We start from the raw sequence: 27,782 nt of genomic DNA, 5'->3' as shown, positions 1-27,782 counted from the left end.
TGAGTAATGTTCCACTGTGTATATATATCATATTTTGTTAATCTATTCATCTGTAGATGGGCATTTGGGTTGCTTCCAACTCTTGGCTATTGTGAAGACTGAGACAGAAGATTTACTTGAACCCAGGAGGCGGAGGTTGCAGTGAGCCAAGATCGCACCATTGCACTCCAGCCTGGGCGACAGAGTGGGACTGTCTCAAAAAAAAGAAAAAAAATATTTGACCTGAGCTTCACTGACTGCTCCAAGGGAAATAAAAAGGCAACAGCTGGCTTGCATGTAAAGAACAACAAAAGTTCATTATTGCATGTGGTCCTCTAAAGGCTCAGGTCATGGAGTTTTAAGGACGATTTAAGGGATTTTCAAAGATTACGGTATTGACCATATTTGAGTTTCTCCTTGGTGTTGACTAAAGTCAAAAAAACTCTAAAGAATTTTTCATCTCTCCTAGAAGAAATCCAATGGTATTGTTTATGGCGTCAGTCAACAAATATTCACTGGGTGCCCACTGTGGGTGCTTATGGAGCTAAGGTCAGATATTTATGGAATGTCTCTCTGCCCCCACTACTGACAGAAATGACCCAGTCAGCATTTTCTTTGGTGATAGATGATGTGACTGGCTAGACATAAGCCATAATCATAGGGCATCAAAACAAGGTCCCATTCCAGAATGACCCCTGTCCATCCCAGGTCTGGGCCATGCAGCCGAGCTGCAGGCATGGGTTTGCCCTGTTCTCACTCTGTATCTGTTGTTTCCCTGGAGAGCGCATCCTCTTCTGCTTCTTTCTTGGTGTTCCTTGGTGTATTATTCTATTTTCATGCTGCTGATAAAGGCATACCCGAGAATGGATAATTTATAAAGAAAACTGGACTCATAGTTCCATGTTATTGGGGAAGCCTTCATCACAATGATGAAGGTGAAAGGCACGTCTTTCATGATGGCAGACAAGAGAGAAGCGAGAACCAGGTGAAAAGGGTTTTCCCCTTATAAAACCATCAGGTCTCATGAGACTTATTCACTACCATGAGAACGGCACAGGAAAGACCCACCCCCACAATTCAGTTACCTCCCACCAGGTCCCTCCCACAACATGTGGGAATTGTGGGAGCTATAATTCAAGGTGAGATTTGGGCAGGGACACAGAGCTATAATTCAAGGTGAGATTTGGGTGGGGACACAGCCAAGCCATATCATTTCGTGTCTTCACAGTACCCGGGACAAGACCCTTAGGAGGCTACTGGGAGCTGGGAGCTCCTCCTTCTATCAGAGACTCCTGAGCCCAGGGTGCTGCTGGACCAGCCTTGTGTGTCTTAGGTGACCCCGGGGTACAGAGATATTGCTGGTCCTGACAGAAAGGGCTTTTTCTGTCTCAGGAATCCAGCACTTTCTTAGAATCAGTGTAACTTCTCAGATACACTTGAGATCCAGTTTTACCTTGGACTGGATCCTGATACTAAATCAGATCAAGGGGTAGAAGCCCCCAAGGACCAGTATACACAGCAGGTGGTGCATCTCCCACCCCACAGCTGCCCCCACACTTGTGCAGCTGGAAGAGTTTGGGGCCCATCCTGTTCAGTTGGACAATCCATAGAGTTGGAAACATGGGCTCCACCATTCCAGCATCACGGAGAGCTGAGAAGCTGGGAATTGCCCTGTCCGTCTCACCAACCCTTGTCCATTTCTTTTTATTTTCTTTCTTTAAAATTTTAATTTTAAGTTCTGGGATACATGTACAGGACGTGCAGTTTTGTTACACAGGTAAACATGTGCCATGATGGTTTGCTGCACCTAGCAACCCATCAGCTAGGTACTGAGTCCAGCATGCATTCACTGTTTTTCCTAATGTTCTCCCTTCCAACACACCACTCGCTGACAGGCCCCAGTGTGTGTTGTTCCTCTTCGAGTGTCCATGTGTCCTCATTGTTCGACTAATGCAGGAAGAGAAACTTATGAGAACATATGGTGTTTGGTTTTCTGTTCATGCATTAGTTTGCTGAGTATAATGGCTCCCAACTCCATCCATATCCTTGCAAAGGACATGATGTCATTCCTTTTTATGGCTGCATAGTATTCCGTGGTGTATATGTACCTCATTTTTTTAATCCAGTGTATCATTGATGGGCATTTGGGTTGATTCCATGTCTTTGCTATTGTGAGTAGCACTGCAGTGAACACACACATGCAGGTATCTTTGTAATAGAATAATTTATATTCCTTTGGGTATATGCCCAGTAATGAGATTGCTGGGTCAAATGGTATTTCTGGTTCTAGGTCTTTGAGGAATTGCCACACCATCTTCCACAATGGTTGAACTAATTTACATTCCCACCAACAGTGTAAAAGCATTCCTCTTTCTCTGCAGCCTCACCAGCATCTGTTGTTTCCTGACTTTTTAATAATCTCCATTCTGATTCATGTGAGATGGTATCTCATTGTGATTTTGATTTTCATTCCCTAATGATCAGTGATGTTGAGCTTTTTTCCATGTTTCTTGGCCACATGAATGTCTTCTTCGGAGAAGTGTCTGTTCATGTCCTTTGCCCACTTTTTAATGGGGTTGGTTGTTTTTTTTTTTTCTTGTAAATTTGTTTAAGTTCCTTGTAGAGTATTGATAATAGACCTTTATCAGATAGATAGATTGCAAAAACTTCCTCCCACTCTGTAGGTTGCCTGTTTGCTCTTATGATAGTTTCTTTTGCTGTACAGAAGCTCTTTAGTTTAATCAGATCCCATTTGTCAGTTTTCACTTTTGTCGCAATTACTTTTAGTGATTTAGTTATGACATCTGTGCCCATGCATACGTCCTGAATGGTATTGCCTAGATTTTCTTCTAGGGTTTTTATAGTTTTGGGTTTTACATATAAGTCTTTAATCCATCTTCAAGTAATTTTTGTATAAGGCATAAGGAAGGGGTCCAGTTTCAATTTTCTGCATATGGCTAGCCAGTTGTCCCAGCATCATTTATTAAATAGGGAATAGGGAATCTCTTTTTTTTTCTTTTTCCTTTTTTTTTTTTTTGGCAGAGTCTCATTCTGTTGTCACCCAGGCCGGAGTGCAGTGGCAGGATCTTGGCTCATTTCAGCTTCAACCCCCAGGGCTGAAGTGATCCTCCCACCTCAGACTCCTGACTAGCTGGGACTACATACAGGTACTCACCATCACGCCTGGCTAATTTTTGTATTTGTTGTAGAGATGGAGTTTTGCCATGTTGCCCAGGCTGGTCTCGAACTCCTGGGCTCAAGAGATCCACCGGCCTCAGCCTCCCAAAGTGCTGGGATTACCCCTGTGAGCCACCGCGCCCATCTCCTTTTCTTACCGACAAGACCTATTAGTCAAATGTATAGAACTTAACTATGAACTCAGCCCCACTGGCTTGGCTAGTGGGCCACACTGGGCCAGTGTGTCCTGAGATAAAACACTCCCCTTGTAAGGATCAAAAGGCAGAATTGTGTCTAATTAAAAGTTTTTTTTTTTAACATATATATTATAAAAGCACCAATAAGCTCAGAAATGCCAAAAATACAGAAAAATAGAACAAAAATCAATCACCTCTAGTCCATCAGCCCCACCAACCAAAAGATAATAATCATGAACATTTTGATATATTTCCTTCTGATCTTTTTGTTCTCTGAAACATGTTTTATTTTTATTTATTTATTTTTTCGAGACAGAGTCTTGCTCTGTTGCCTAGGCTGGAGTGCAGTGGTGCAATCTTGGCTTACTGCAATCTCTGCCTCCTGAGTTCAAGCAGTTCTCCTGCCTCAGCCTCCCAAGTAGCTGGAATTAGAAGCATGCACCACCACACCCAGCTAATTTATGTATTTTTAGTAGAGACCAGGTTTCCCCATGTTGGCCAGCTGGTCTCAAACCCCTCACCTCAGGTGATCCACCTGCATGAGCCTCCCAAACTGCTAGGATTACAGGTGTGAGCCACCGCACCCAGCTGAAACATGTTTTAAAAAAATAACTAGAGTCATATTGTATATTTGGTGGAACGCTGTCTACCACCTCTCTAGAATAAAATTATCCCTCATTGGTAGCATTTGCCAATTTCTGTGATGTAAATATCCCTAACATGCCAATTTCAGACCACCAGTGTCACTGGACACAGGGTTGGAAGGAGAAGCCCAGAACTGATTGTCACCAAGTGGTATGAGCTGGCTCCAGTGCAGCGTGTTGTAATTTAAAATTATTTTTTTTCCTATCTCAAAATCAATACTTATTGTCAATAATTCATAAAACACAGATAAATAAAGAAAAAATTAAAATCATGCAGAATCCTATCTGGGCTCCTGCCCACCTGCAGTTAGCCACTGCCAGCATCCTGGTACGTGTCCTAACAGTACCCTCTCTATGGAAAGAGATGTGTACAAAATAACTTTCTAGAGAGTTCAGAAGCCATGTGAATTTATGGCAGCAAGTTTTGGGGAAATACAGAAAAGTCTCTGATATCTCTGAATGGTAATTCAGAGATAATTTTCAAGGATGTTCTTCCAGTCATTTTTCTCCTCTACATTGCTTTAACATGATTAGACTCATTTTAGACACAGTACAGGTACATTCTCATGCCCTGGAGGAAGGCATCATCTAGGAGAAGGGCATTCCCACTGATAACTTAATAAAAACCCTATTGAAGCTTAAAGAGGTAAAAAATATTATTTTCACTGGCATTGAAAATAGCACTAAGGGCTGGGCACAGTGGCTCATGCCTGTGATCCTAGCACTTTGGGAGGCTGAAGCAGGCAGATTGCCTGAGCTCAGGAGTTCGAGACCAGCTGGGCCACATGGTGAAACCCTGCCTCTACTAAAAATACGAAAAATTAGCCAGGCATGGTGGTGCGTGCCTGTAATCCCAGCTACTCGGGAGGCTGAGGCATGAGAATCACTTGAACCTGGGAGGCGGAGGTTGCAGTGAGCTGAGGTTGCATCACTGCACTCCAGCCTGGCAACAGAGCAAAACTCTGTCTCAAAAAAGAGAGAGAGAGAGAGAGAGAGAGAGAGAGGGAAAGAAAATGGCACTAAGGATGAAGCTTGAATTATCTGAAGTTTTGGGACACCCAGGTTTTGGGTCCTGAGACCTCCTTTGGGTAATTCCAGATGGTTGGCCCTTCCTCCATCTCCCTTACCCATCTGATGCTCCGCTGGCATGTGAGAACAGGAGTGCCTTTAGGGAGAAAAAATCAGAAAATCTAGCTCTTGCTTAAGCCTAAAAGCTAGTTCATTCCTCGGTTCACATAACTGGCATTTCCTGAGTGTCCACTCTGTGGTTGGGCATCAGGTACAGAAGTGGAGGTGACTGGGTGCCTGCCGAGGAGCCGGACGCAGTGACCACAGCTCAGGGTACAAAGAGTTGAACAAGGGCATTAAATGAGACAATCCATGAAAAGTGGCAGGGCTGTGCCAGGCACATGTGAGTGCTCCGCGATGGTAGCTGCCTGCCCTACCGCCCTGCTCAGAAGAACGTCCCAGGTGGAGAACCACTCAGGGTAGGGGCCCAGGGGAGCGAAGGTGCAGTGCCGGGCTCCTCTGAGCTTCAGCTAAGCAGCCAGCTCCCTCTGCTATAGCTTCCCCCAGATCCCAGACTCTGTGGACCCACATGCTGGTTTTTCTGGTTTGCTTCTGCAGGGCAATTTGCTTATGTCTCTGAAGAACCATCCAGAACCTGAACAGCCTGTCTCAGACAGAGAGAGGGGAGGCCCACGGTTGTTTCTTGAAATCCGGGTAAGTATTAAAGGTTTCTTTTCCTTCTGAAGCCCTTTGTTATTGTTTAAATTGGTCTTCTTTCTGAGTTTACATTGTCTATAATCTCCCCAATGGGAGGGGGTCTTTATGTGTCTGTCTTAGTCACCACTGTATTAGGGCTAATATGTGTTTATTAGATTCATTAACCCGTTAACAGGTTAGTATTCATTTATAATTTAGTTTTGCCTCAAGAAAAGGTTTTAAAAATTCTATAGAGGCCGGGCGCGGTGGCTCACACCTGTAATCCCAGCACTTTGGGAGGCTGAGGCAGGTGGCTCACGAGGTCAAGAGATCGAGACCATCCTGGTCAACAAGGTGAAACCCCATCTCTACTAAAAATACAAAAAATTAGCTGGGCATAGTGGCACGTGCCTGTAATCCCAGCTACTCAAGAGGCTGAGGTAGGAGAATTGCCTGAACCCAGGAGGCGGAGGTTGCGGTGAGCCGAGATCGCGCCATTGCACTCCAGCCTGGGTAACTCCAGTCTCAAAAATAAAATAAAATAAAATAAAATAAAATAATAAAATAAAATAAAATAAAAATTCTATAGAAATTTTCCACTACTCTTTTTTTTTTTTTGAAACAGAGTTTTGCTCTTGTTGCCCAGGCTGGAGTGCAATGGCACGATCTCGGCTCATCGCAACCTCCGCCTGCCGGGTTCAGGCAATTCTCCTGCCTCAGCCTCCCGAGTAGCTGGCATTACAGGCATACGCCACCACGCCTGGCTAAATTTTTTTTGTATTTTTAATAGAGACGGGGGTTTCTCCACGTTGGTCAGGCTGGTTGGTCTCTAACTCCTGACCTTAGGTGATCCACCTGCCTTGGCCTCCCACAGTGCTGGGATTACAGGCATGAGCCACAGCACCCAGCCGCTAGTCATTTTTTTTAGCTTTTTATTTTAAAATAATTATAGGCTCACAGGAAGTTGCAAATATAGTACCAAGAGGTTCCATGTGCCCTCATTCGGCCTTCCGCACAGCCATTGCCTTTACAAGGAAGCCTAACTCAGCTAGACGAACTTGGCCGTGCCAGGGTCAGCCCTTGGCAGCTTCCATTCCCCCCTGATTTCTTCACGCCCACCCATTTTCCAAGCCCCGGCTGCACCAAACATCTTTTTGGTTCTTCAGAAGCGTTTCTTCTCCACCTCTGGGTCTTGACACTTGCTGTTCCCTTTGCCAAAGACATGCCCACCCCACCCCTGTCTGATCATTCCTTGTTCAGGTCTCAGCTGTACCCTCACCTTCTCCAGGGAGCCAGTGCTGGGTTCAGGGTCGATCCTTCTGTCTCTCATGTTTTCGCCATCCCAGTGTTTATCACACGGATTGTTGTTGTTGTCTGTGTTTTCTGTTTGTTTTTTTTGTTGGTTTTTTGAGAGAGACAGGGTCTTCTTGCCCTGTCACCAGGCTGGAGTGCAATAGTGTGATCATGGCTTACTGTAGCCTCAACTTCCTCTGACTCCTGGGCTTAAGCGTCCTCCTGTCTCAGCCTCTTGAGTCGCTGGGACTACAGGCATGCTCCACCATGCCTGGCTAATTTTTAAATTATTATTATTTTTGTAGAGATGGGGTCTCCCTTTGTTGCCCAGGCTCCTGCAGTCCTCCTGCCTTGGCCTCCGAAAGCTCTAGGGTTACAGGCATGAGCCACCGCGCCCACCACCACTGTCTATTTACTTGTCTGTCTCTACCGTCACACTGTTTCTTTCCTCTAAGGAATACCTCTCCACCCATCCTGCGACTTCTGCAGGCCTCTGCTGGAATGACACCTTTCACCCACATATTGTAGCCAGCCCCGCTTCACCCCATCACTTCATATCCCCTCACCCTGCGTAACTCTTCCTCCCCCTGACCACTTCCTGAATGGATGCTTACTTTTATGTTGAGGGCTGCCAGGGCATGGATTCGGCAGCCAGGCCTCCTGAGTGTGTGTCTTGGTTCTGCCGCTTATTAGCTCTGTGACCTTGACCAATTTAGATCGCTTTGTCATTATATATTGGCATATTATTGCCTGTCTCGCACCAGAATGTAAGCCCCTTAAGAGCAGAGGACTTGTTAGTTTTGTCCTCTGATCTGCCCTAAGGCCCAGAATAGGGCTTCTCACATCCTAGCCCCTTCTTCATTCATCCAGCAAGCATTTCCTGAATGCCTGCAGTGAGCCAGGGCCTGTCCAGAAAACCAGGGATGCAGCAGTGAAGAAACAACCAGGGAACTGCCTCAAGAAGTTTCTATACTATTTGTATACACAGGTAAACAAATAAGTTAAAAAACCATTATTTTAGATAAGAATGAGTGTTATAAAAATAGAACAGGGTGCTGGGATAGAAGACAGAGATAGGTTGGTACAAAAGTAATTGTGGATCTTGCTATTAAATTGCAAAAACCACAATTACTTTTGCGCCAACATAATACTTTAGCCCGGGTGGTCAGGGAAGATCTCTCAGAGGAGGTCACCTCTGGGCTGAGGCCAGAATGATGTGATGGTCAGGGAAGGGTGTTCCTGGCAGGGAGAGTGGCAGGTGCAAAGGCCTGGAGGGAGTGAGCAGAAAGACAGCCAGTGTGGCTGTAGCGTAGTGAACAAGACCGTTGTGGGGACATGAGATAGAGTTCAGCGGCAGGCAGCCACCAGACTGCACAGGACCTTTAAGTTCGTGCAGTCTTTGGCCTGTGGGCTGCATACGGCCCAGGACGGCTTTGAATGTGGCCCAACACAAATTCGTAAACTTTCTTAAAACCTTATGAAGTTTTCTTGCAATTTTTTTTTTAACTCATCAGCTATCATCAGTGTTAGTGTATTTTATGTAAGGCCCAAACCAATTCTTCTTCCAGCGTGGGCCAGGGAAGCCAAAAGATTGGACACCCTTCTTAGGCCATCCTACCAGTATTGGGATTTATCCTGATGTAGTGGGAGGCCTTTGCAGACTGTTAAGCAAGCTAGTGACATGACTGGTCTATGTGACAAAAAAGCCACTGAGACCACTGTATAGAAAATGCACTGTAGGGGACCAGGAAGAATTGTGTTGAATGAATGAATGAGTTTGGTCTGAGTTTAGCCTTTTTGTTTGTTTGTTTGTTTGTTTTTGAGATGGAGTCTTGCTCTATTGCCTAGGCTGGAGGGCAGTGGTGCAATCTCAGCTCACTAGAATCCCCATCTCACAGATTCAGGTGATTCTCTTGCCTCAGTCTCCCGGGTAGCTGGGATTATAGGCACACACCACCACACCCTGCTAATTTTTGTATTTTTGGTAGAGACAGGGTTTCACCATGTTGGCCAGGCTGGTGTCGAACTCCTGACCTCAAGTGATCCACCTGCCTTGTCCTTCCAAACTGCTGGGATTACAGGTGTGAACCACTGTGCCTGGCCAATAATTTTTGTATTTTCATAGAGACAGGGTTTCACTGTGTTGGCCAGGCTGGTCTCAAATTCCCGAACTCAAGTGATCCACCCAACTCAGCCTCCCAAAGTGCTAGGATTACAGGTGTGAGCCGCTGTGCCTAGCCTGAGCTTAGCATTTTGTACGCTAGACACATCTTCATACTCCTGTGGTTAGAAGCAGGCCAGCTCACCCTTCTCTTATCAGAAGGCTGTTTATTATTGAGCTAAGAACTGGCGTGGGGCTCCCCAAACACCAGCCCAATAAAATACTACCGTGGGCTCCTCTGTGTAATAGGTGCAATTAACACAGCCTCCAGGTGGCACATGGGATTGATTGAATGTAGTGGAAATTGCTGACCTGCTGACATCAGGCTAGTGCTGCCCTTGGCACTGCCCTCAGTTCGTGGTTTATGCTGTTCCCCCTGTCTCCACCACCATATTCTGCACTGACCCTCTGAGCCAGGGAAATTTGCTGCGATTCTCAAATGTGGGTTCCTGGAGCAACCACTGAGGACAGTCTTGCTGGGCGACTTTGGGCAAGGTGACTTAACCTCTCTGGGCCTTCATTTCCCCATCTGAAACAGAGGAAAGAAGATCTCTGTGCTGGTGTAGAGGAAAGAGCTCCAGGTTTAGAGTCAAAAGTCTGGTTTGGATCTCATCATTTACGGTGTAACTTTGGGGAAATTGGTTGGCCTTTCTGAGCCTGTTCCTTGGTTGTAAGAGGGACTCATAATGGTTCATGTCCTACTTTACACAGTAGTTATAAGAATTAAATGGATTGAAGGCTGGGCACGGTGGCTCACACCTGTAATCCTAGCACTTTGGGAGGCCAAGGCAGGTGGATCACAAGGTCAGGAGATCGAGACCATCGTGGCCAACATGGTGAAACCCTGTTTCTACTAAAATACAAAAAGTTAGTGAGATGTGGTGCTGTACACCTGTAGTCCCAGCTACTCAGGAGGCTGAGGCAGGAGAATCGCTTGAACCCGGGAGGCAGAGACTGCAGTGAGCCAAAGTCACACCACTGCATTCCAGCCTGGCAACAGTGCAAAATACTGTCTCAAAAAAAAGAAAGAGAAAGAATTAAGGTTGGGTATGGTGGCTTGTGCCTGTAATCTCAGCACTTTGAGATTAAAAGAATTAAGGCCAAGATGGTGCTTCACCTGAGGTCACGAGTTCAAGACCAGTCTGGCCAAAATGGTGAAACCTTGTCTGTACTAAAAATACAAAAAAAAAAAAAAAAAAAAGAATTAAATGGATTGGAAAATGCTTTGTAAACATTGTAAAAGTATTGGTTTGTTGCTTTTAACTGCCTCAGGGTTGTTTTGAAAACTAATGAAATACTTGTTGTGGACAGACTTTTAAAGAACTCCTCTACAGAAGTAATACTTTGAGAACAAAAATGTTTGTTGCTCAGCTAAGTGGGAACAAACTTAGGAACCAAGAACAGTATGGAGTGTGGTTTTTAGACTAGAAGGCTCCTGGCCGGGTGATGAATACTTAAAACAGAGCCGGTGGCCAACAGTTCTACCTTTGTCTGCCTGCCATTGAGTGGCTGTGTGATCGCAGCCCAGTTACTTCTCTGAGCCTCTGTCCTGATTTGCAAACCGAACATTATAGTCCTACCTGCCTCATCGCGTCCACTGAGACGATGCACGTTAAAATTGCAGCCCCAGTGCCCCGCACCCAGTAATAGCTCAGTAATGTTAGGTCTTGTTATTATTAAACCTTTGCTATGTGCCAGGCATCGTACCAAACATTTTATTTATTTGTTTGTTGATTGTTTTATGCATTTAATTTTTAAACAAGCGTTTATATAGCATGAACCCTGTGCCAGGCTCTGTTCTAAGCACTTTATGAATACTAAGCCACATGGGCTGTGTCCTTTGCTACTGACACAACTCTTCTGGGTAGATTCTGGATGGTCCCATCTGTAGGTGAAGAAATCTAAGTACAGAGAGGTTGAGTTTCCCAGGGTCCCATATCTACTGAGTGGTGGTGCTTGTTTTCACACTTGGGTCTGCCTGGCCCTGAGTCTGCATTCATATCCTTGATGCCCTGTAGTTGAGGCTGGCACCCTTCCCTGTACTCTTTCTGGTGGCTCCCAGGGATCTTTCTGCTTCTTGGATGCCTGCTCAGCTTGTCCCCTCTCTCCTCCTCTCTTCCCTCCTCTTCCTCCTTTTCTCCTCCCTTTCTCTTCTCCCCCTGGAAAGGAAGGAAAGAATGGAGGGAAGGAAAAGGTGGAGGGAGAACAAAGGGAGACTTTCCTCTTTTTTTTTCCCTTTTTCCTTCCTTCCTTTGGGGTATACCATACACAAAGTGCATAAATCTTAACTATACAGCTCAGGGAACTTTTAAATGTATTTAGACCCACATAATGACCACCCAGGTCAAGACAGAGAACATCTCCTGCACCCAGAAACCTCCCTTGTACCCCTTCTGAGCCAGTACTCCCCGCCACATGTAAACCCTCTTCTGACTTCCATCACCATTCTTCAGTTTCGCATAAAGGGAATCCCATGGTAGGTACTCTCTTGTGAATGGCTTTCTGCGTATCATTTTGTCTGAGATTCATCCATGTTGTTGTGGTTTGTTGTAGTTCATCCTTTTTTTCATTGCTGCGTGATGTTTCACAGTGTGACTATGACCATTTACGCATTCTGCTGTGCTAGACCTGTGGGTTGTTGTCAGTTTGGGACTACTGTGAATGAAGTTGCTGTGAGAACTCATGTATGTGTCTTTTGGTGACATAAGTCCTCATTTCTCAGGAGTGGAATGGCCAAAGCATAGGGAAGACATATGTTTAGCTTTAGTGGTTGTTGTCAAACCATTTTCTTTTTAGTTTTAGCTATTCTGATAGGTGAGTGGTAGTGTCTCATTGGGATTTTAATTTCCATTTCTCTGATGATTAATGATGTTGGAACATCTTTTCATATTTGCTGGCTATTGGGCTATCTTTTTTTTTTTTTTTTTTTTTAAGATACCGGGTTTCATTCTGTAGCCCCTCTGTAGCCTAGGCTGGAGTGCAATGATCATAGCTCATTGCAGCCTCGAACTCCTAAGCTCAAGGGATCCTCTCACCTTAGCCTCCTAAGTAGCTGGAACTGCAGGCATGTGCCACCATGCCCAGCTAATTCTTTTATTTTATTTTTCTGTAGAGATGGAATCTCACTATGTTGCCCTGGCTGATCTTGAACTCCTGGGCTCACTCAATCCTTCTACCTCAGCATATAAAAGCGCTGGGATTAAAGGTGTGAGCCACCATGCCGGGCCTGAGGACTACCTTTTATGAAGTATCTCTTCAAGTCTTTTGCCCTTTTTTACATATGCTTCTTTTTCTTTTAGATGGAGTCTTGCTCTGTCGCCCAGGCTGGAGTACAGTGGCATGATCTCGGCTCACTGCAACCTCCACCTCCTGGGTTCAAGTGATTCTCCTGCCTCAGCCTCCTGAGTAGCTGGGACTATAGGCGCACACCACCATGCCCAGCTAATTTGTGTGTTTTAGTAGAGACGGGATTTCATCATGCCGGCCAGGATGGTGTCAATCTCTTGACCTTGTGATCCACCCACCTCGGCCTCCCAAGTGCTAGGATTACAGGCGTGAGCCACCGCGCCTGGCCCATTTCTTTTTCTTAATGACTTATTGGAGTTGTTTCTATACTGTGTATAGAAACCTCTGTGGAGAGACATATTGAAGGTGCCTCCCTCCATCCCGGTCTCTAGTGTGTTTTCACTCTCTTAAAGGTGACGAAAAGAAGCTCTTCATTTTAATGATGGCTGCTTTATCAACCTTTACAGTTTGTAAGTTCTATGTCGTGCTTAAGTAACCTTTGCCTACCTCTGGAAGCATTTCTCACTGGGATTTTTCTCCTGCAGGGGCTGGAATGGCCACGTGGAACAGGCCATGTCAGAGGCTGCCTCAGTGTCCCCTGGTAGCCGAGTCCACTGCAGAGGGGGAGCCACACCTACCCACAGGCCGGGAGCTGACTGAGGCCAACCGCTTCGCCTATGCCGCCCTCTGTGGCATCTCCCTGTCCCAGCTATTTTCTGAACCTGAGCACAGGTGAGGTCTTCTTTCTTGCAGAAGGAAGGTCATGCTTCTTCAGGGGAACAATTACGGACAGCCCAGCAGCCTGCCAGGCACTACGGGGCGATGCAGAGAGGGGCAAGTCATTGTCCTTCCCTCTAAGGCAGGGGTCTCCAACCGCCAGGCCATGGGCCAGTACCCATCTGTAGCCTGATGGGAATCTGGCCACACAGCAGGAGGTGAGCAGTGGGCAAGCAAGTGTTACCGCCTGACCTCTGCCTCTGGTTCTAAGTGTTTTATGAATTCTAAGCTACATGGGCTGTGTCCTTTGCTACTGACATGGCTCTTCCAGGTAGATACTGGATAGTCCCATCTGTAGGTGAAGAAATCTAAGTGTGGAAAGGTTGAGTTGCAGTGGCATTAGATTCTCATAGAAGCTCAAACCCTGTCGTGAACTGTGCATGTGAGGAATCTGGGTTTGCACGCCCCTTCTAAGAATCTAACTAATGCCTGATGATCTGAGGTGGAGCAGTTTCATCCTGAACGCTACCTGTGCCAGGTCCGTGGAACAATGGGCTTCCTTGAAACCAGTCCCTGGTGTCAAAAAGGCTGGGGACTGTTGCTCTAAGAAACTCACAATCTGGTAGGGGAATAAGACGTCCCCTCATTCGGTTATTCACTCATTTATACCTTTACCAAGCATTTTTTGTGCACCTACTGTATGCCAGGTATGATTTGAAGTACATGGATGGTAAATGTGAGTGAGACAGATACCATCCCCCAATCAAGTAGGACACTGTCCAGGAGGGGATAAGATATTAATATTCATTCATTCATGAAACATACATTTGTTGAGTACTGTGTGCTGGGTGAAGCACATGGCCCTGTGGAGGAAGCAAAGACAAGCAAGCCCCAGCTCCTGCCCTCAAGGTGCTTACATCTAGGTGGGGGCACCAGGGTGGCTGATTGTAGCAGTGGACAGATACAGATGAGTGAGTGCCGTGATGGGTTTAAACAGGAGATCATGGGAGCAAAAGGATGACATTGTTCTATTTCTTGTCTATCATTGGCAGTATCTCCTGTGTGTGTGTTTAAATCACATATTAGGAGTCAGAATAGCAGAACTGTTAAGAGCATGGGTTTGGACCTTAAAAAAATTCTAGAGGGGGCCGGGCGAGGTGGCTCATGCCTGTAATCCCAGCACTTTGGGGGCCAAGGCGGGCCGATCATCTGAGGTTGGGAGTTCGAGACCAGCCTGACCCCGTCTCTACAAAAAATACAAAATTCGCAAGGACATGGTGGTGCATGCCTGTAACCCCAGTTACTCAGGAGGCTGACACAGGAGAATCACTTACACCTTGTCTGTACTAAAAATACAAAATTAGATGGGTGTGACAGCACACATTTGTAATCCCAGTTACTTAGGAGGCTGAGGCAGGAGAATGGCTTGAACCTGGGGAGCAGAGGATGCAGTGAGCCGAGATCATGTCATTGCACTCTAGCCTGGGCAACAAGAGGGAAACTCTGTCTCAAAACCAACCAGCCAAACAAAAAAACCCAGCAGCCCCGGTGCGCCATGTGTAAGATGGGGTAGGATGAAAGGGGGTGTTTGATGCCCTTGCTCAGTGAGCGGCCTGTGCATGGTCAGTACTCAGGGATATAACCACTGGAGAGGGATAACCTCTGCAGCAGGTGCACATAGCCTCTGGGGTCCCAGAGACGTAGGCTTGAATCTGGAGCTGTCACTTAACCTCTCTGGATCTAGGATTCCTTATCTCTAGAGTAGAGGTAAACTAATACCTCCCTTCCTTGTGGGGTCATGGTGAGAATTAAGCAACTCCAGGTGTACGAAGCTCTCAGCACAGGGACTGACGGACAGTTGCTCCGATTGTTATCTGTTGTCATTGTTGCTGTTGATTTTCCTATATTTCCACTAGACCAACAAACACACTAGTAGCAATTACCAAACCCCTGCCGATCTAAAATGCTGCTTGTTATCTGATAAATTGCTGTGCTGGCACTTTCCATATATATTTTTTAATTTATTTGTCCATGGAGAGAAACACGTTACTATCTAGCGCTTTGTAGGTACCAGGTATTGTTCTAAGCACATGACACATACTTAGTTACTTAGTTAATCCTTTCAACAACCCTATGAAATGGGTTTCATCATCTCCACTGTTTTACAGATAAGGAAACTAAGGCCCAGAGAGGTGAAGTAACTTGTCCAGGATCACACAGCTCGTGGCAGAGCTGGGATTTGAACCAGTCTATGCTCTTTGTCCCTGCCCTCTTGTTAAGAGATTCTTCTCTGTATCCAAAACTTCCTACATGGACAGCAGGGCAAGGCCATGCTCTAGCCCTTGGCCCTGAGCCCTTTCTATATATAAATCCGCCTCTAAGTGATATTCAGTTCACTTAGCCATCCCCTCCCCAAATACATACTGCATTACCACCCCAAGGTAATCCCAGTAAATTGCAGTGGGGCGAATTATAATCATCGTGGTAGCAGTAGCTAATATTTATCCAGAGTTTACTGGTGCCAGACAGTGTTACCATGCCATTTAATCTTCCCAACTCACCTGTGAGGCAGGTCTTGTTATTATCCACATGTTATTTCAGAGGGAAATGAAGCTGAGAGGTAAAGTGAGGACACAAAGCCAGTTTCTAGGGGAACCAGGACTCCCCCAGGTGGTTGGACTTCAGAGTCCGACTCAACCTCATCCTTCACCGCCTCCCTCTGTTGCCTTGTAAATAAAAATAATGATGCTAGCTAACATTAGTTGAGCATCTACTACACACCAAGCTCACTTTGGGTGCTTAATATTTATCATCTCGCCTCATCCTCAACCAAACTTATGAAGTTGGTCTCTTGAACCCATTTGGCAGATAAGGACACGGAGGCACAGAGAGGTCATTACACTTTCCCAAGATACTCTCTGCTCAGATTCCCCTTCAAAAATGAAGGACTTTCACCCCCAGCTGCTGACAAGGCTGCCTGCACAGCTCTGAGCTGTCTGTACCTTTTTGGGCCTGCCTCAGCTGAAGGCAGTCCCCTTGCCCGAGGTTCTGCCCCCTCCCTGGGCATCCGGTAACTGGCTGATGCACAGCTGTAAAGCCCTGGCCCTCTTGCCCCGCTGGGGGCAGTTCTGAAGGGTTATCCCATCTTTGGAACTCTCTGCAGGGTGTGCTGAGACCTCCCTAGAGACTGTATCACGGCTCAGCTGCTCCCTCTGCCCAGCCCTGCTTCCTCCCTTCCCTCCCCAAGATGTTGATTCCAAGGGGAACCCTCATCATCTCCATTTCAGGGCAGCTTCTCAGGAACCCACCATAACAGTGTGAGGCCAGGATTTATTTTATTTATTTTATTTTTATTTATTTTTGAGACAGAGTCTTGCTCTGTCACCTAGGCTAGAGTGCAGTGGTGCGATCTCAGCTCACTGCAGCCTCTGCCTCCGGGTTCAAGCGATTCTCTTGCCTTAGCCTCCCATGTAGCTGGGACTACAGCACATGCCACCGTGCCCAGCCAATTTTTGTACTTTTAGTAGAGATGGGGTTTCACCATGTTGGCCAGGCTGGTCTTGAACTCCTGATCTCATCCACCTGGCTCCACTTCCCAAAATGCTGGGATTACGGGCATGAGCCACTGTGCCCAGCCGAGGCCAGGATTTGATCCCAGGTTCTTCACCACTTCCATCAAGGCCCAGGCCCCACTCTAAGGAATGTGATAGCTGGGCCACGTGGTGAAGGGCAGGGGGCTCCTGACATTGCCCCTATCACCTGGAAGCTCTGCTTGTTTCTGAGAGGCCTGAGTCCACGTATGCCCTACAGGGCAGAACCCAGTGCTGGAGTTCCAAGGCAGTGCGGTTTGAGGCAGGCTGGGACTCTGATTTTGGAGACAGACATGGCATCTGGGTGTCAGCCTTTTCCAGGGAGTGGTATCATCGCCTCTTAAGTGACTCTCCTGGCCCACATCCCCTGGCCCAACTGCCACCCGGCTCACACCTGCTCCACAGAGGTGGCTGTGTCAGAAGTCTGGTGTGGACTCTGCCGTCGTGCCCCCAAATAAGAGCTCCCCACCTCTGTGTCTCAGCTCAAAGGCCTCCTTCTCCCCTAGAGCAGCCCCATCCATCCTCCCCTGGGGGCCCCTATAGGACTGCACTCAAATGCCAACTATGGACAGAGACCGGCGGTGGCAGTGCACATGGAGGGCACTCTTCCCTTCACTTCTTCCACTTCCGCAGCAGCCAGTGTTTTCCAAAGAGCACATCCTTGGCAACGTCCAGGAGAGCAGATGGCCTTCTCTGGGAAGCCTTTTCTGGTGGCTGCCGTCACCTCTACAGGTGGATTCAGGGCTCTGTCTGTGGGCTGCACTGTCTGCTACCCACCTCTGTCCTAGGGTACCACACGGCACTAGGCTCACTTGGTTACTTGAGGGTCCACCCTGCTGTGAGCTTCCTCAGATACCAGGTTTTGTCATCTATTCCTGAGCCCCTGGCACAGCCCAGGCCCAGGGCATGCAACCAGTCACCATCCATTGCCCTTGTTGCTTACAGCCTCTTTGATAAACGTTTTGGTGAGAGAAAAAAACCAGTATCCACATCACCCGGACCAGGCACGGTGGCTCAGACCTGTAGTCCCAGCACTTTGGGAGGCAGAGATGGGCGGATCACCTTAGGTCAGGAGTTCAAGACCAGCCTGACCAATGTGGTGAAACCCTGTCTGTACTAAAAATACAAAAAATAGCTGGGTGATGTGGCAGGCACCTGTAGTCCCAGCTACTTGGGAAGTTGAGGCAGGAGAATAGCTTGAACCTGGGAGGCGGAGGTTGCAGTGGGCCGAGATTGTGCCGTTGCACTCCAGCCTGGGCAACAGAGCAAGACTACATCTCAAAAGAAAAAAAATGCACATCACTCACGATGAGGTCTTTGTCTGTCTCTATGTTTGAGGGATCACAGCCACTAAGTCATGCACGTGCCAGCCATTCACATCCGTGACCACAACTAATCTATACTTCCCAGTGGCTGAGCTCCAAGGATCATGGGAACTAAGTCATGTCTGCCTTTCAGCTCCTTCTGCACAGAGTTCATGGCAGGCCTGGTGAAGTGGCTGGAGTTGTCCGAAGCCGTCTTGCCAACCATGACTGCTTTTGCGAGCGGCCTGGGAGGTGAAGGAGCAGATGTGTTTGTTCAGATTTTACTGAAGGACCCCATCTTGAAGGATAACCCGATGTTGATCATTCAGGTACACTCAACACCTGGTGGTGGCTGCTATGGACAGCAGAACAAATCATTTTCTTCCAGTGTCAGCCTAAAAATCACATCTAGTTGGGGGGAGCAGTTGGAAGATAAAATAAGTCATAATATCATATGATCATAGCTGATGTTGAATTATCATTATTGAATATTTACTCTTGACTTAATGTGCATACAGTGCTTATTATGTGCTAGTGCCTTTTCAAAAACTAACTCATCTAAATCTCAAAGTGACCTCATGAGGTGAGTAGTAAGACCATCCCCATTTCATAGTTGAGAAAACAAACACAAAGAGGTTCCGTAACTTGCCCAAGGTCACACAGCTGATAAGTGGCAGAGCCAGGATTTGAACATTGGTAGTGTGACTCCAGAGCCCGCATTCTCCTAAGCTGTGGTGCCTCTTTTCAGAAGCTGAAGCTTTGCTGTGTGCCCCTGAGCCTGTCACTTACCAGCTCTGCGTGCAGTTAAAGCAGATAGAAGCTTGTGGCACAGACTGTTGGTGGGGAAAATACATGGATTTAAAATAGCCCCTTCCCCTCCTTACCTCACTCTCTGAAGTCCTCCTGTATTTCTTTCTTTCTTTGCTTGCCTGTTTATTATCTGAATAATTATCAATTCTTATAATAATTATCAATATTATCTATTCTAGAATCTAGGGCAGTGGCTTTTTGTCTGTCTTGTTCTACCACTTGGTAGGAGTCAATATTTGTCAAACAAGTGGGCTGATTGTATATCAGCTTTGTTACTGATGCCTGTTACCTTTTCCCTCAGGACCTTCTGAGCTTCTCACTCAAGGATGGTAAGTTGATTTTCTAAGCTCTGTAAATGCTGGGTTCCCATCTTCGCCCTTGGCTCTAGAAGCTAGTGAGAGGTGCCGCCACCTGGGGCCGGGTCCCCCGTGGCTTTTTGACTTCAGGAAGGAAATGGAACCTCAAGTCATTGGTGAGCTGGCGAGCCCTTTCTTCATGCCAGGACCGCTTGGTGCTTCTCTGAGTTTATTTCACTTACTCCTCACAACAGGGCCATGGTTTTACCTCCTAAGTAACTATTGAATCTGGCTCCTTCCCATCTCCACGAAGGCCCCTGGTCTGAGCCACCGTCGCCCCTCCTGGATAACATCAGGGCCTGCTCACTGGCCTTCCTGCCACCACTCTGGCTAGCAGTTTCTCCCCACTCTGCAGCTAGAGGTGAGGTTTAACCACATGAAAGAACGCCCCAGTGTTCTTTTCAAAGGCTTGCCTGACCACGCCACCTCCCTGCTGACTGCCTCGAAGTGGCTCCCTCTGCACTCAGGATCAAAAATCAGCCCCTCCGGTGTGATTCCCAGGCCCTAGTGGGTGGGCCCCTGTCCTGTTCCAGCCTCACCTCTGCTTTCAGTCCCCCTGCAGTGGGTGTCCGCCTCCAGCAGCTCCCTGAGCATGTGTGCTTTGCGGCTTTGCACGCACCCCTGGGCATGTGCGCTTCGTGGCTTTAACACGCACCCCTGGGCGTGTGCGCTTTGCGGCTTTAACACGCACCCCTGGGCGTGTGCACTTCGCGGCTTTGCACAAACCCCTGAGCTCGTGTGCTTTGTGCACAGCAGCATCTTTGCACACACCCTTCCTCTGGCTGGAAATCTCCTCTTGCTCCTCTTTGCCTACTTACTTTTGACTTTTCCTTTGTCCCTCTGCTCAGTCATCGCCTCCCAAAAGAAGCCTTCTGGGTCTCCTGACTTGCACACTCTCCAGGCACCACGTTGACCATTGTCACAGCTGTGCCCCTAGTTACGTGATTCTTGGATTGGTAACTGGCTTCCCACCAGACCACAGGGCACCATTTGGGCAGGATCTGTGTCTGGTTTTGTTTACTTCCTGGGCTTGACCCAGCACCTGGCACATCACACACACTTGGTAAATATCTGTTGAGTGAATTAATGAGCTAGAGCTGATGGCCCCATCGTGTGGATCAGGCAGTCAGGTGAGAGTGGTCAGGCAATTTACCCAAGGTTGCTCAGTACACGGCAGCACAGGAAACTCCACCTGTGTTGGTTTCTCAGGGCTGCTGTAACAAATTCCCACAAACCGAGCAGCTTAAAGCAACAGAAATCTCTTTCCTCACAGTGCTGTTGGCCAGGAGTCTGGAACCAAGGCATCAGCAGGATCACAGCCCCTCTGAAGGCTGCAGGGGAAAACGCTCTGTGCCTCTTCCAGCTTCTGATGGCTCCAGATGTGCCTTGGCTTGTGGCTGCCTCACTTTAGTCATTTTTGTTTGTGTGGTTAGTTGGTTGGTTTTGTTTGCTTGTTTGTTTTTTGAGATGGAGTCTCACTCTCGCCCAGGCTGCAGTGCAATGGCGCAATCTCAGCCCACTGTGATCTCTGTCTCCCAGGTTCAAGTGACTCTGCTGCCTCAGCCTCCCTAGTAGCTGAGACTACAGGTGTCCACCACTATACTCCGGCTAATTTTTGTATTTTTAGTAGAGAAAGGCTAGGCTTGTCTCAAACTCCTGACCTTGTCATCCACCCGCCTCAGCCTCCCAATGTGCTGGGATTACAGGCGTGAGCCACAGCGCCTGGCTCACTTCAGTCTTTGTCTTCATCTTCCTATCGCCTCATCCTTTCCCCTTTCCCCTCCTCTGTGTGTGTTTTATGAGGACTCTTGTGTAGGGCAATCTCATCTCAAGATTTTAAACTTAATTATATCTGCAAAGACTCTTTTTCCAAATAAGGTCACATACATAGGTTCTGGGACACAGATGTGTCTTTTTGGGGTGGGGGGTATCATTCAGCCCTCTATACCAGGATTCCTCAATCCCCTAGGCCACTGACTGGTACCAGTTCATGGCCTGTTAAGAACGGAATGTTAGTCAAAACCTTGGCAGATTTTACCCTCGGGGATTGGGGAATTGAGACATCCCCATGGGAATTTAATAATACCTCATATCTAAATAAACCAGGCTTTGATAATGTCTGGGAGATGCCTTTGGTTTATCTGACAGCCTCACCAGCGTCAGCAGGTAACAGGAATAGCTTTAGTGGCACACTGGGACCCAGTGGGAGCAGGCGCCAGGCCTCCAAAGGTCCCCTGAGGTCAGAGGTAGGTAGACCCTCAAATCACCTAGACCACCCTCTTATGTAGATGGGGAAACTGAGGCTCAGAGAGGGGAGTGGCTTGCTGACAGTTGTCATGTCTAACCTCTTTATCTGTTCTAACGAATAGCCAGGGACCAAGAATCGGGAGCATATTGGGCATCGATTGTATTACAATTCAAGCCCCACCTTGGCAAGTTACTGAATGTCTCTGTGCTTCAGTTTCCCCAGGTGTCCAGGGGAGTAACAGTGGTCTCTACCTTAAAGGGTGGCAGTGAGGATCACATGAGCGAATCTGTGTAGAGTCCCAGCGCGGAGCTGGCAGGCAGGGCGCAGGCCATGAGTGTTGCTGGGGTGATGGTGGCCATGGTGAAATGGGATAACCCTGGAGTCGGGGAACCTGGATTTTCATCCCATCTCTGAGACTCTTGCATGTGACCTTGATCAAGTCGCTTAATCTCTCTGAACTGCGATTTCAAGTGCGAATAAGGGACAAGGGCCAAATGTTCCGTAAAAACATGATTTCTTAAACTGTCTGGAGTTCTAAGAACATGATCTTGTAAGTCATGTCAAGATCTTTACACGGGTCTTGTAAGGAAAAGGTTGGTGTCGTGGATGGGCCAGTTGTCCAGGTCCTTCCCTGCAAGCATCATGAGGGCAGTGCCCTTGTTGGGGCTGTTTACCATTGCATCCCAGCAAGTGCAGCACAGAGGATGGACGCATCGTGGGCCTTAGTGTTTGTTGGATGGAGGGAAGAAGGGAGGGAGCAATAGAAGCATGGGTGGGCGATCCTTCTTTGGAGAATGAGCTTAGATGCTGATCAGCATGGTTTGCTGAATGTCTTCCTTCTGCAGAGATTGACGGGGGCAGAGGAGGAGGCTCTCTGTGCTGCTGGATTTCTCCCTGGGTGTGAGACGGGCTGATTAGTCACGGAGTCAGCCTAGGAAATCAGTATGAAAAGCTGCATTTCTCAGAACTTCCTGGAAGGCTGACCTTTACTGAGAGTTGGGATCTTAGTCACCGAATGATGCGTTATTGGCAGCTGGGTGGGATTTTTTGCGTGTGTTAATCATTTCTTTCTCCTCACCTAGTAGCAACCCATGACACGCTTTGCCCACACAACTGAAAAAATAAGTCTTTTACATGATGAAAGTCAAACTAAATCTGAGCTGATAACTCTCAACCCACACATTATTGATGCTTGGGGCTGGGTCATTCTGTTGCGGGGGACTGCCCTGGGTGACACAGGCTGTTTAGCCGTATCCCTGGCCTCTACCTACCAGGTGCCAGTAGACATTCCTGAGTTGTGATAACCGGAATGTCCCCAGACATTGCCAGATGTCCTCTAGGAGGCAAAACTGAAAATATGTCCATCTCAGGTGGCGCTGGTTTATTTGCATTTAGTGATCTTCCTAAGTTCTTCTAGTTGCTCTTCTAGGCTGCTGACACAGATTGTGAGTTATTACAGACTATATGACGGTCAGATCTGCCTCTGTGGCTGGTACTGTTACCCGCTCTTACAGGGAGGAAAATGAAGGCTCAGCAGGTTGTGAGTAGTTCAGGATTACATTTCAAAGTCAGCTTCAAAACTCCATTTAAGGCCAAGTGTATCTCACCGCAAACTCTGTATTGGTCCCTGGGAGACTTCAACTGTGTCATGACTTTTGCCCTCTGATCTCTGAATCCAAAGGGAGGATCACCTCGAGGCCGTGGAACTATAGGAGGCACGTGCTGCACTTGAGCCACTGCACTCTCCACCGCAGACTTGGCTCTACTTTCTGGCCTGGTACTTATTACTGGATTGCAAACCTTGCCTCCCTGATGAATCAGAAAGGCTTGAGCTGTGGTAAATGCAGGTGTTGTCACCTGGCTGCTGGGTTCTCCATCAGCATCCTTGAGAGTCATACAGTTTATTTTCCATATCCAAACAGCATGGTCCATCCATTCCACGAATGAGAACTGACACCTGCTGTGTGTGCCCGGCCCCATGCGAGGCACTGGGAGTAATCCTAATAGCAGATGTTTGTTGAGTGTCTGCTGTATGCCTGGCACTGAGCTCAGTGCTTTCTTTATAGGAACCAATTCATTTAAACCCCACAAGGACCCTTGGAGGTAGATGCTCTTACTGTTCCCATTTTACAGCAGAGGAAACTACAGCAGAGAATGAAATAGCCTGCCCAAGCTGGAAAGTGAGGAGTTAGGATTCCAACCAGGCCTTATGGCTCCTGAGTTCTCCTCTTACCTGCTGTTCTGCTTCCCACATGGGGATAAGTGGAGACCTCACCCCTGCAGCTGACTTTAAGAGGGTGGATAAGGCCTGAATGAAGGGCGGGTGCCCATGCGGCAGGAACCAGAGGAGCAGCCGATCTTACTGATCGTGCATCTGAGAAGGTGGAGATGGGAGGGTCTCAGAAGCAGCCCCTTCTCTCTCCCCTCTGCTCCAAGACTACTGGTCTTGAAGTAAGCTTGTGGCTGCCTTAAAGCCCTTAATCGTCCTAAACCGTGAGGACAAAAGGCAGGAATCAACCCCAAGACATCCCGAGTTAAACTGCCCTGTGAGGGCTCTGCATCCAGGCTCAGCCTCTCAAAGTGGGGACCCTGGGCACACAACGGGTCTTAAACCCAGTGCTCAGCAATGGATAGGGTGTATGGGACTGAAATACCATGTGGTTTCTTCTTTATATGGAAAAAATTCATTGAGGGTAAGAATGGGACTATGTAATAAATATTCTAGAAAAAGTATGTAATTAGAAAAGTTGGTAAATTGGGCTGGGCATGGTGGCTCACGCCTGTAATCCCAGCACTTTGGGAGGCCAAGGCGGGCAGATCACCTGAGGTCAGGAGTTGTAGACCGGCCTGACCAACATGGAGAAACCTTGTCTCTACTGAAAATACAAAATTAGCCGGGCGTGGTGGCACATGCCTTTAATCCCAGGTACTCAGGAGGCTAAGGCAGGAGAATCACTTGAATCTAGGAGGTAGAGGTTGCGGTGAGCTGAGATGGTGCCACTGCACTCCAGCCTGGACAACAAGAGCAAAACTTCATCTCAAAAATAAATAAATAAATAGAATAAAAGTTGGTAAATGGATAGTAGTGTGGTGGGCAGGTAAGCAGTTGTATTAGTGTGACCTGCGAGGTATGTCCTACGACCCAGGGAGAAGAGGGGAAAAGGGCCCCTGCCCTGGCACAGCAGCCCACAGCCTTGCCCTGGCACCCTGGCTCAGAGAGTGGTTTCTTAGCAGATACAGGATGGAGGACACATGGCAATTCCCCATAAAGTAATATCAGCCACCTTGTCTTGGGCGCTTCCTGTGTCCCAGGTGCCAGCCAAGCTTACCACATCCATCCTCTTATTGCCCCTCAACAAAAGCCAGATCAAAAAGATATTGTTGACCGGGCATGGTGGCTCGTGCCTGTATTCCCAACACTTAGGAGGTTGAGACGGGCAGATCACTTGATGTCAGGAGTTTGAGACCAGCCTAGGCAACATGGTGAAACCACATCTCTACTAAAAATACAAAAATTAACTGGGCATGGTGGCGGGCGCCTGTGATACCAGCTACTTGGGAGGCTGAGGCACAAGAATCACTTGGACCCAGGAGACGGAGGTTGCAGTGAGACAAGATCGTGCCACTGCACTCCAGCCTGGGTGACAGGGCAAAACTCCATCTCGAAAGAAAAAAGAAAAACATATTTTTATTTCCCCTATGGCAGAGAGGAAACAGAGGCTTAGAGAGGTTAAGAGATTTACTGAAGTCATTCAGCTAGTAGGAACTCAGATCAAGGTTTAAACCCAGGTCTGCATGACAAACGCTGAAGTTTCTGCTTCTGGGTTCCTTTGCTTTGGTCTGAAGGGCAGCCCCCAAAGGGCGGGGATTGACCATGATCTTTTCCAAAGGTGTGGGCTCTCCCAGCAGGTATGAGGTCAACCCCAACCCACCACCCCTGCCTTCATGCTCAGAGATGGAGCCATTGCTGGCAACAGGCTGGTTCAATGCCTTTCAATAGGAGGCTGTTCAGCCCCCCTGTCTTACCCTCCGCCCCTGATTTGGGGGATTTGAAAATGTAGGGAGGGTCAGGGTTGTTACCAAAACTTGCAGGTGCCATGGGCATTTAGGACCAAGTTCCCAGGTGCTGCTGTCCTTTGAGGCATAAAAGTGTTAGGTGATGCAGTACGGAATGCAGTTGCTTCTGTATTGAGAGATGCTGGGTGGGTGAAGGAATCCTGTCGTGAACACACAGCCTGGCTCTGGACATGCCCCTTGCTCTTCCTGAAGCGGGGGGACCAGCCTCTTTCAGGAGCTCCCACAGTATGTGGTTGTGTGTCTGGGGTGGGCACGAGGGCTAATCCTGCAGTTCTGGGTGGCTGGCACACTCCTGCCCGCTGGTGGCAGAGCCGAGATCCCTGGGTCACCCTCCTCAATCCCCCATCTTTCCAAAGAACTGTTCTACTGTGATAATGTAACTGTTAGATGCACCTGTGACCCATGACCTAGGGCTGCCCCTGAGATTGTATGTATACCCCATGTGCATACAATACAGGATTCACAACTGGCCAAACGGGAGTGTCCTAGGACACCAAACTCACTCAAGAGGAGGGGATTTGCCTTTAAAAGACAGTCACTGCGGAATGAGCAGCAATGTTAGCATCAGATAATTTGGATTATAATCCAAGCTCCAGCACTCTCTAACCTGTGTGACTTTGAGAAAGTTTATTACCTATTCTTTCCTCATGTGCAAAATGCAGCATCCTAGTGACAACCTCCTAGGACCACTGGGAGGATTCAAAATCACAAACGCAAGCCCCTTCCATGAGGCCTGCTGCTCAGGATGCTGGGTTCCCTCCCCTGAAGAGGTGGCAGGAGAAGCATCATGCTGTGCCTACAGGCATGAGCACATCCAGACCATCTCAGACTGGGAAGAGCTCATTTGCAGGAGGGGAGCCCACTGCTCTGTTTCTTGGGGCAGGAATCACCTGTTTCAGAATCACTGGGAGCAGGAGTGTTGTTAAAAGTACAGATTCCTAAGCCCCACCCCAGACCTCCTGCATGTGGGACTGAGGACGCTGAAATTCCACAAGCTCCCTGGGACCTTTATGTTCCCCAAACACTAAGAACCACTGTCCCACTGTGAGTCTCAAGTCTCCACATGGCCCTGTTGCTATTGGGCTGTTTCAAGTCCGTTTGACCTTGGACTTTTGAAGGTCTCTCCTTGTGAGGAGGAACAGGTACCCTGAGGCTGACCCTCAGATCTCTGAGCTGGAAAGGACCTCAGGAGACCAGCCCCTTTGGTCCTTCTAGTAGGGTCCAAAAGCCCGGGCCTGGGCACCGGACTGGAATGTACACAGCTCTCAGGGGCAGCTGGGGGAATCTCGCAGCACTCACTCTCATGGTCTGAGGGAGATCACAGGCTGACCCAAACTTAGAAGGAGGCCAGAAGGAAGGAGCACAGGCTGGAAGCATGGGTGGGCTTGGGAGAGAGGTGTGTGGCTGGAAGACAGTGTTCTGTTAGCTCATGCCCCTGCTTCCCACGTCGTGGTGTGGGAAAGGGGAGGCAGTCAGGTGTTCAGCCTCTGAGCCAGGCTGCCACTTTACTACTCACTGGCTGGGTGAACGTGGGGCAGCGACCTAAGCGCTCTGCACCTCACTTTCCTCTTTGAGAAGATGGAGTTTCTAAAGTACCTGCCACTTCAGAGGGTCATAAGGATTCAATAATATGTCCAGAGAGTATAGTGCAGAATCTGATCCAGATGAGTAGTCGGTAAATGATGCTTCCAGATTAATAGGATTATTGATCATAGGATGTTTCTGCCAGAAGGGGATACATATTTCATCCAGCAGAACTCTCCCGCCATTTCGATCTCCCGCAGTGGAGGTCCACCCGCTGAGTCATTCATTCATTTCTACAAATACTCCATTCTTCTTGCATACAAAGATGATTGAAGCTCTGCTTTGTTTTCAGCATGGGCCGAGGAGCTAGGGATGCACAGTGGATTTGGAGCTTATATTTTATATTCTAGAAGAAGAGGAGACAAGTAGGCAAATACAGAATACATATAGTTGTTTTAAATGGTGATAAGAAGAAATGGCTGGGTATGGTGGCTCATGCCTGTAATCCCGCCATGCACTTTGGTAGGCAAAGGTGGGTGGATCGCTGGATATATATATATAAAAATTATCTGAGCGTGGAAGCACATGCCTGTAGTCCCAGCTACTCAGGAGGCTGAGGTGGAGGATCACTTGAGCTCAGGAGGTTGAGGCTGCAGTGCGCCAAGATTGTGCCACTGCGCTCCAGCCTGGGTGACAGTGAGACCCTGTCTCAAAAA

At 47.9% G+C, this 27,782-nt stretch overlaps 1 protein-coding gene across 6 annotated transcripts in view; it reads left to right on the top strand.

Moving 5' to 3' along the window:
• TMCO4 (transmembrane and coiled-coil domains 4) overlaps positions 1-27,782 on the top strand; it is a 108,971-nt gene that overhangs the window by 6,177 nt on the left and 75,012 nt on the right. The window contains exons 1-6 of one of the 6 annotated variants that reach the window (XM_017506198.2): positions 3,107-3,146; positions 5,624-5,719; positions 7,889-7,982; positions 12,986-13,172; positions 18,206-18,380; positions 19,163-19,190. In XM_017506198.2, coding sequence (XP_017361687.1) covers positions 12,994-13,172; positions 18,206-18,380; positions 19,163-19,190 — 382 coding nt within the window. In that variant the 5' untranslated portion in view covers positions 3,107-3,146; positions 5,624-5,719; positions 7,889-7,982; positions 12,986-12,993. Of the gene's footprint in view, positions 1-3,106; positions 3,147-5,623; positions 5,720-7,864; positions 7,983-12,985; positions 13,173-18,205; positions 18,381-19,162; positions 19,191-27,782 lie in introns of those variants that run through there. The other 5 variants (XM_037730375.1, XM_037730377.1, XM_017506172.2 and 2 more) reach the window with 5 other exon arrangements.

Source organism: Cebus imitator, unplaced genomic scaffold (assembly GCF_001604975.1).
Source record: "Cebus imitator isolate Cc_AM_T3 unplaced genomic scaffold, Cebus_imitator-1.0 Scaffold15, whole genome shotgun sequence".
NCBI classification, from domain to species: Eukaryota; Metazoa; Chordata; class Mammalia; order Primates; family Cebidae; genus Cebus; species Cebus imitator.
Note: the sequence above shows the minus strand (reverse complement) of the source record. Positions and strands in the feature narration are given on the sequence as shown.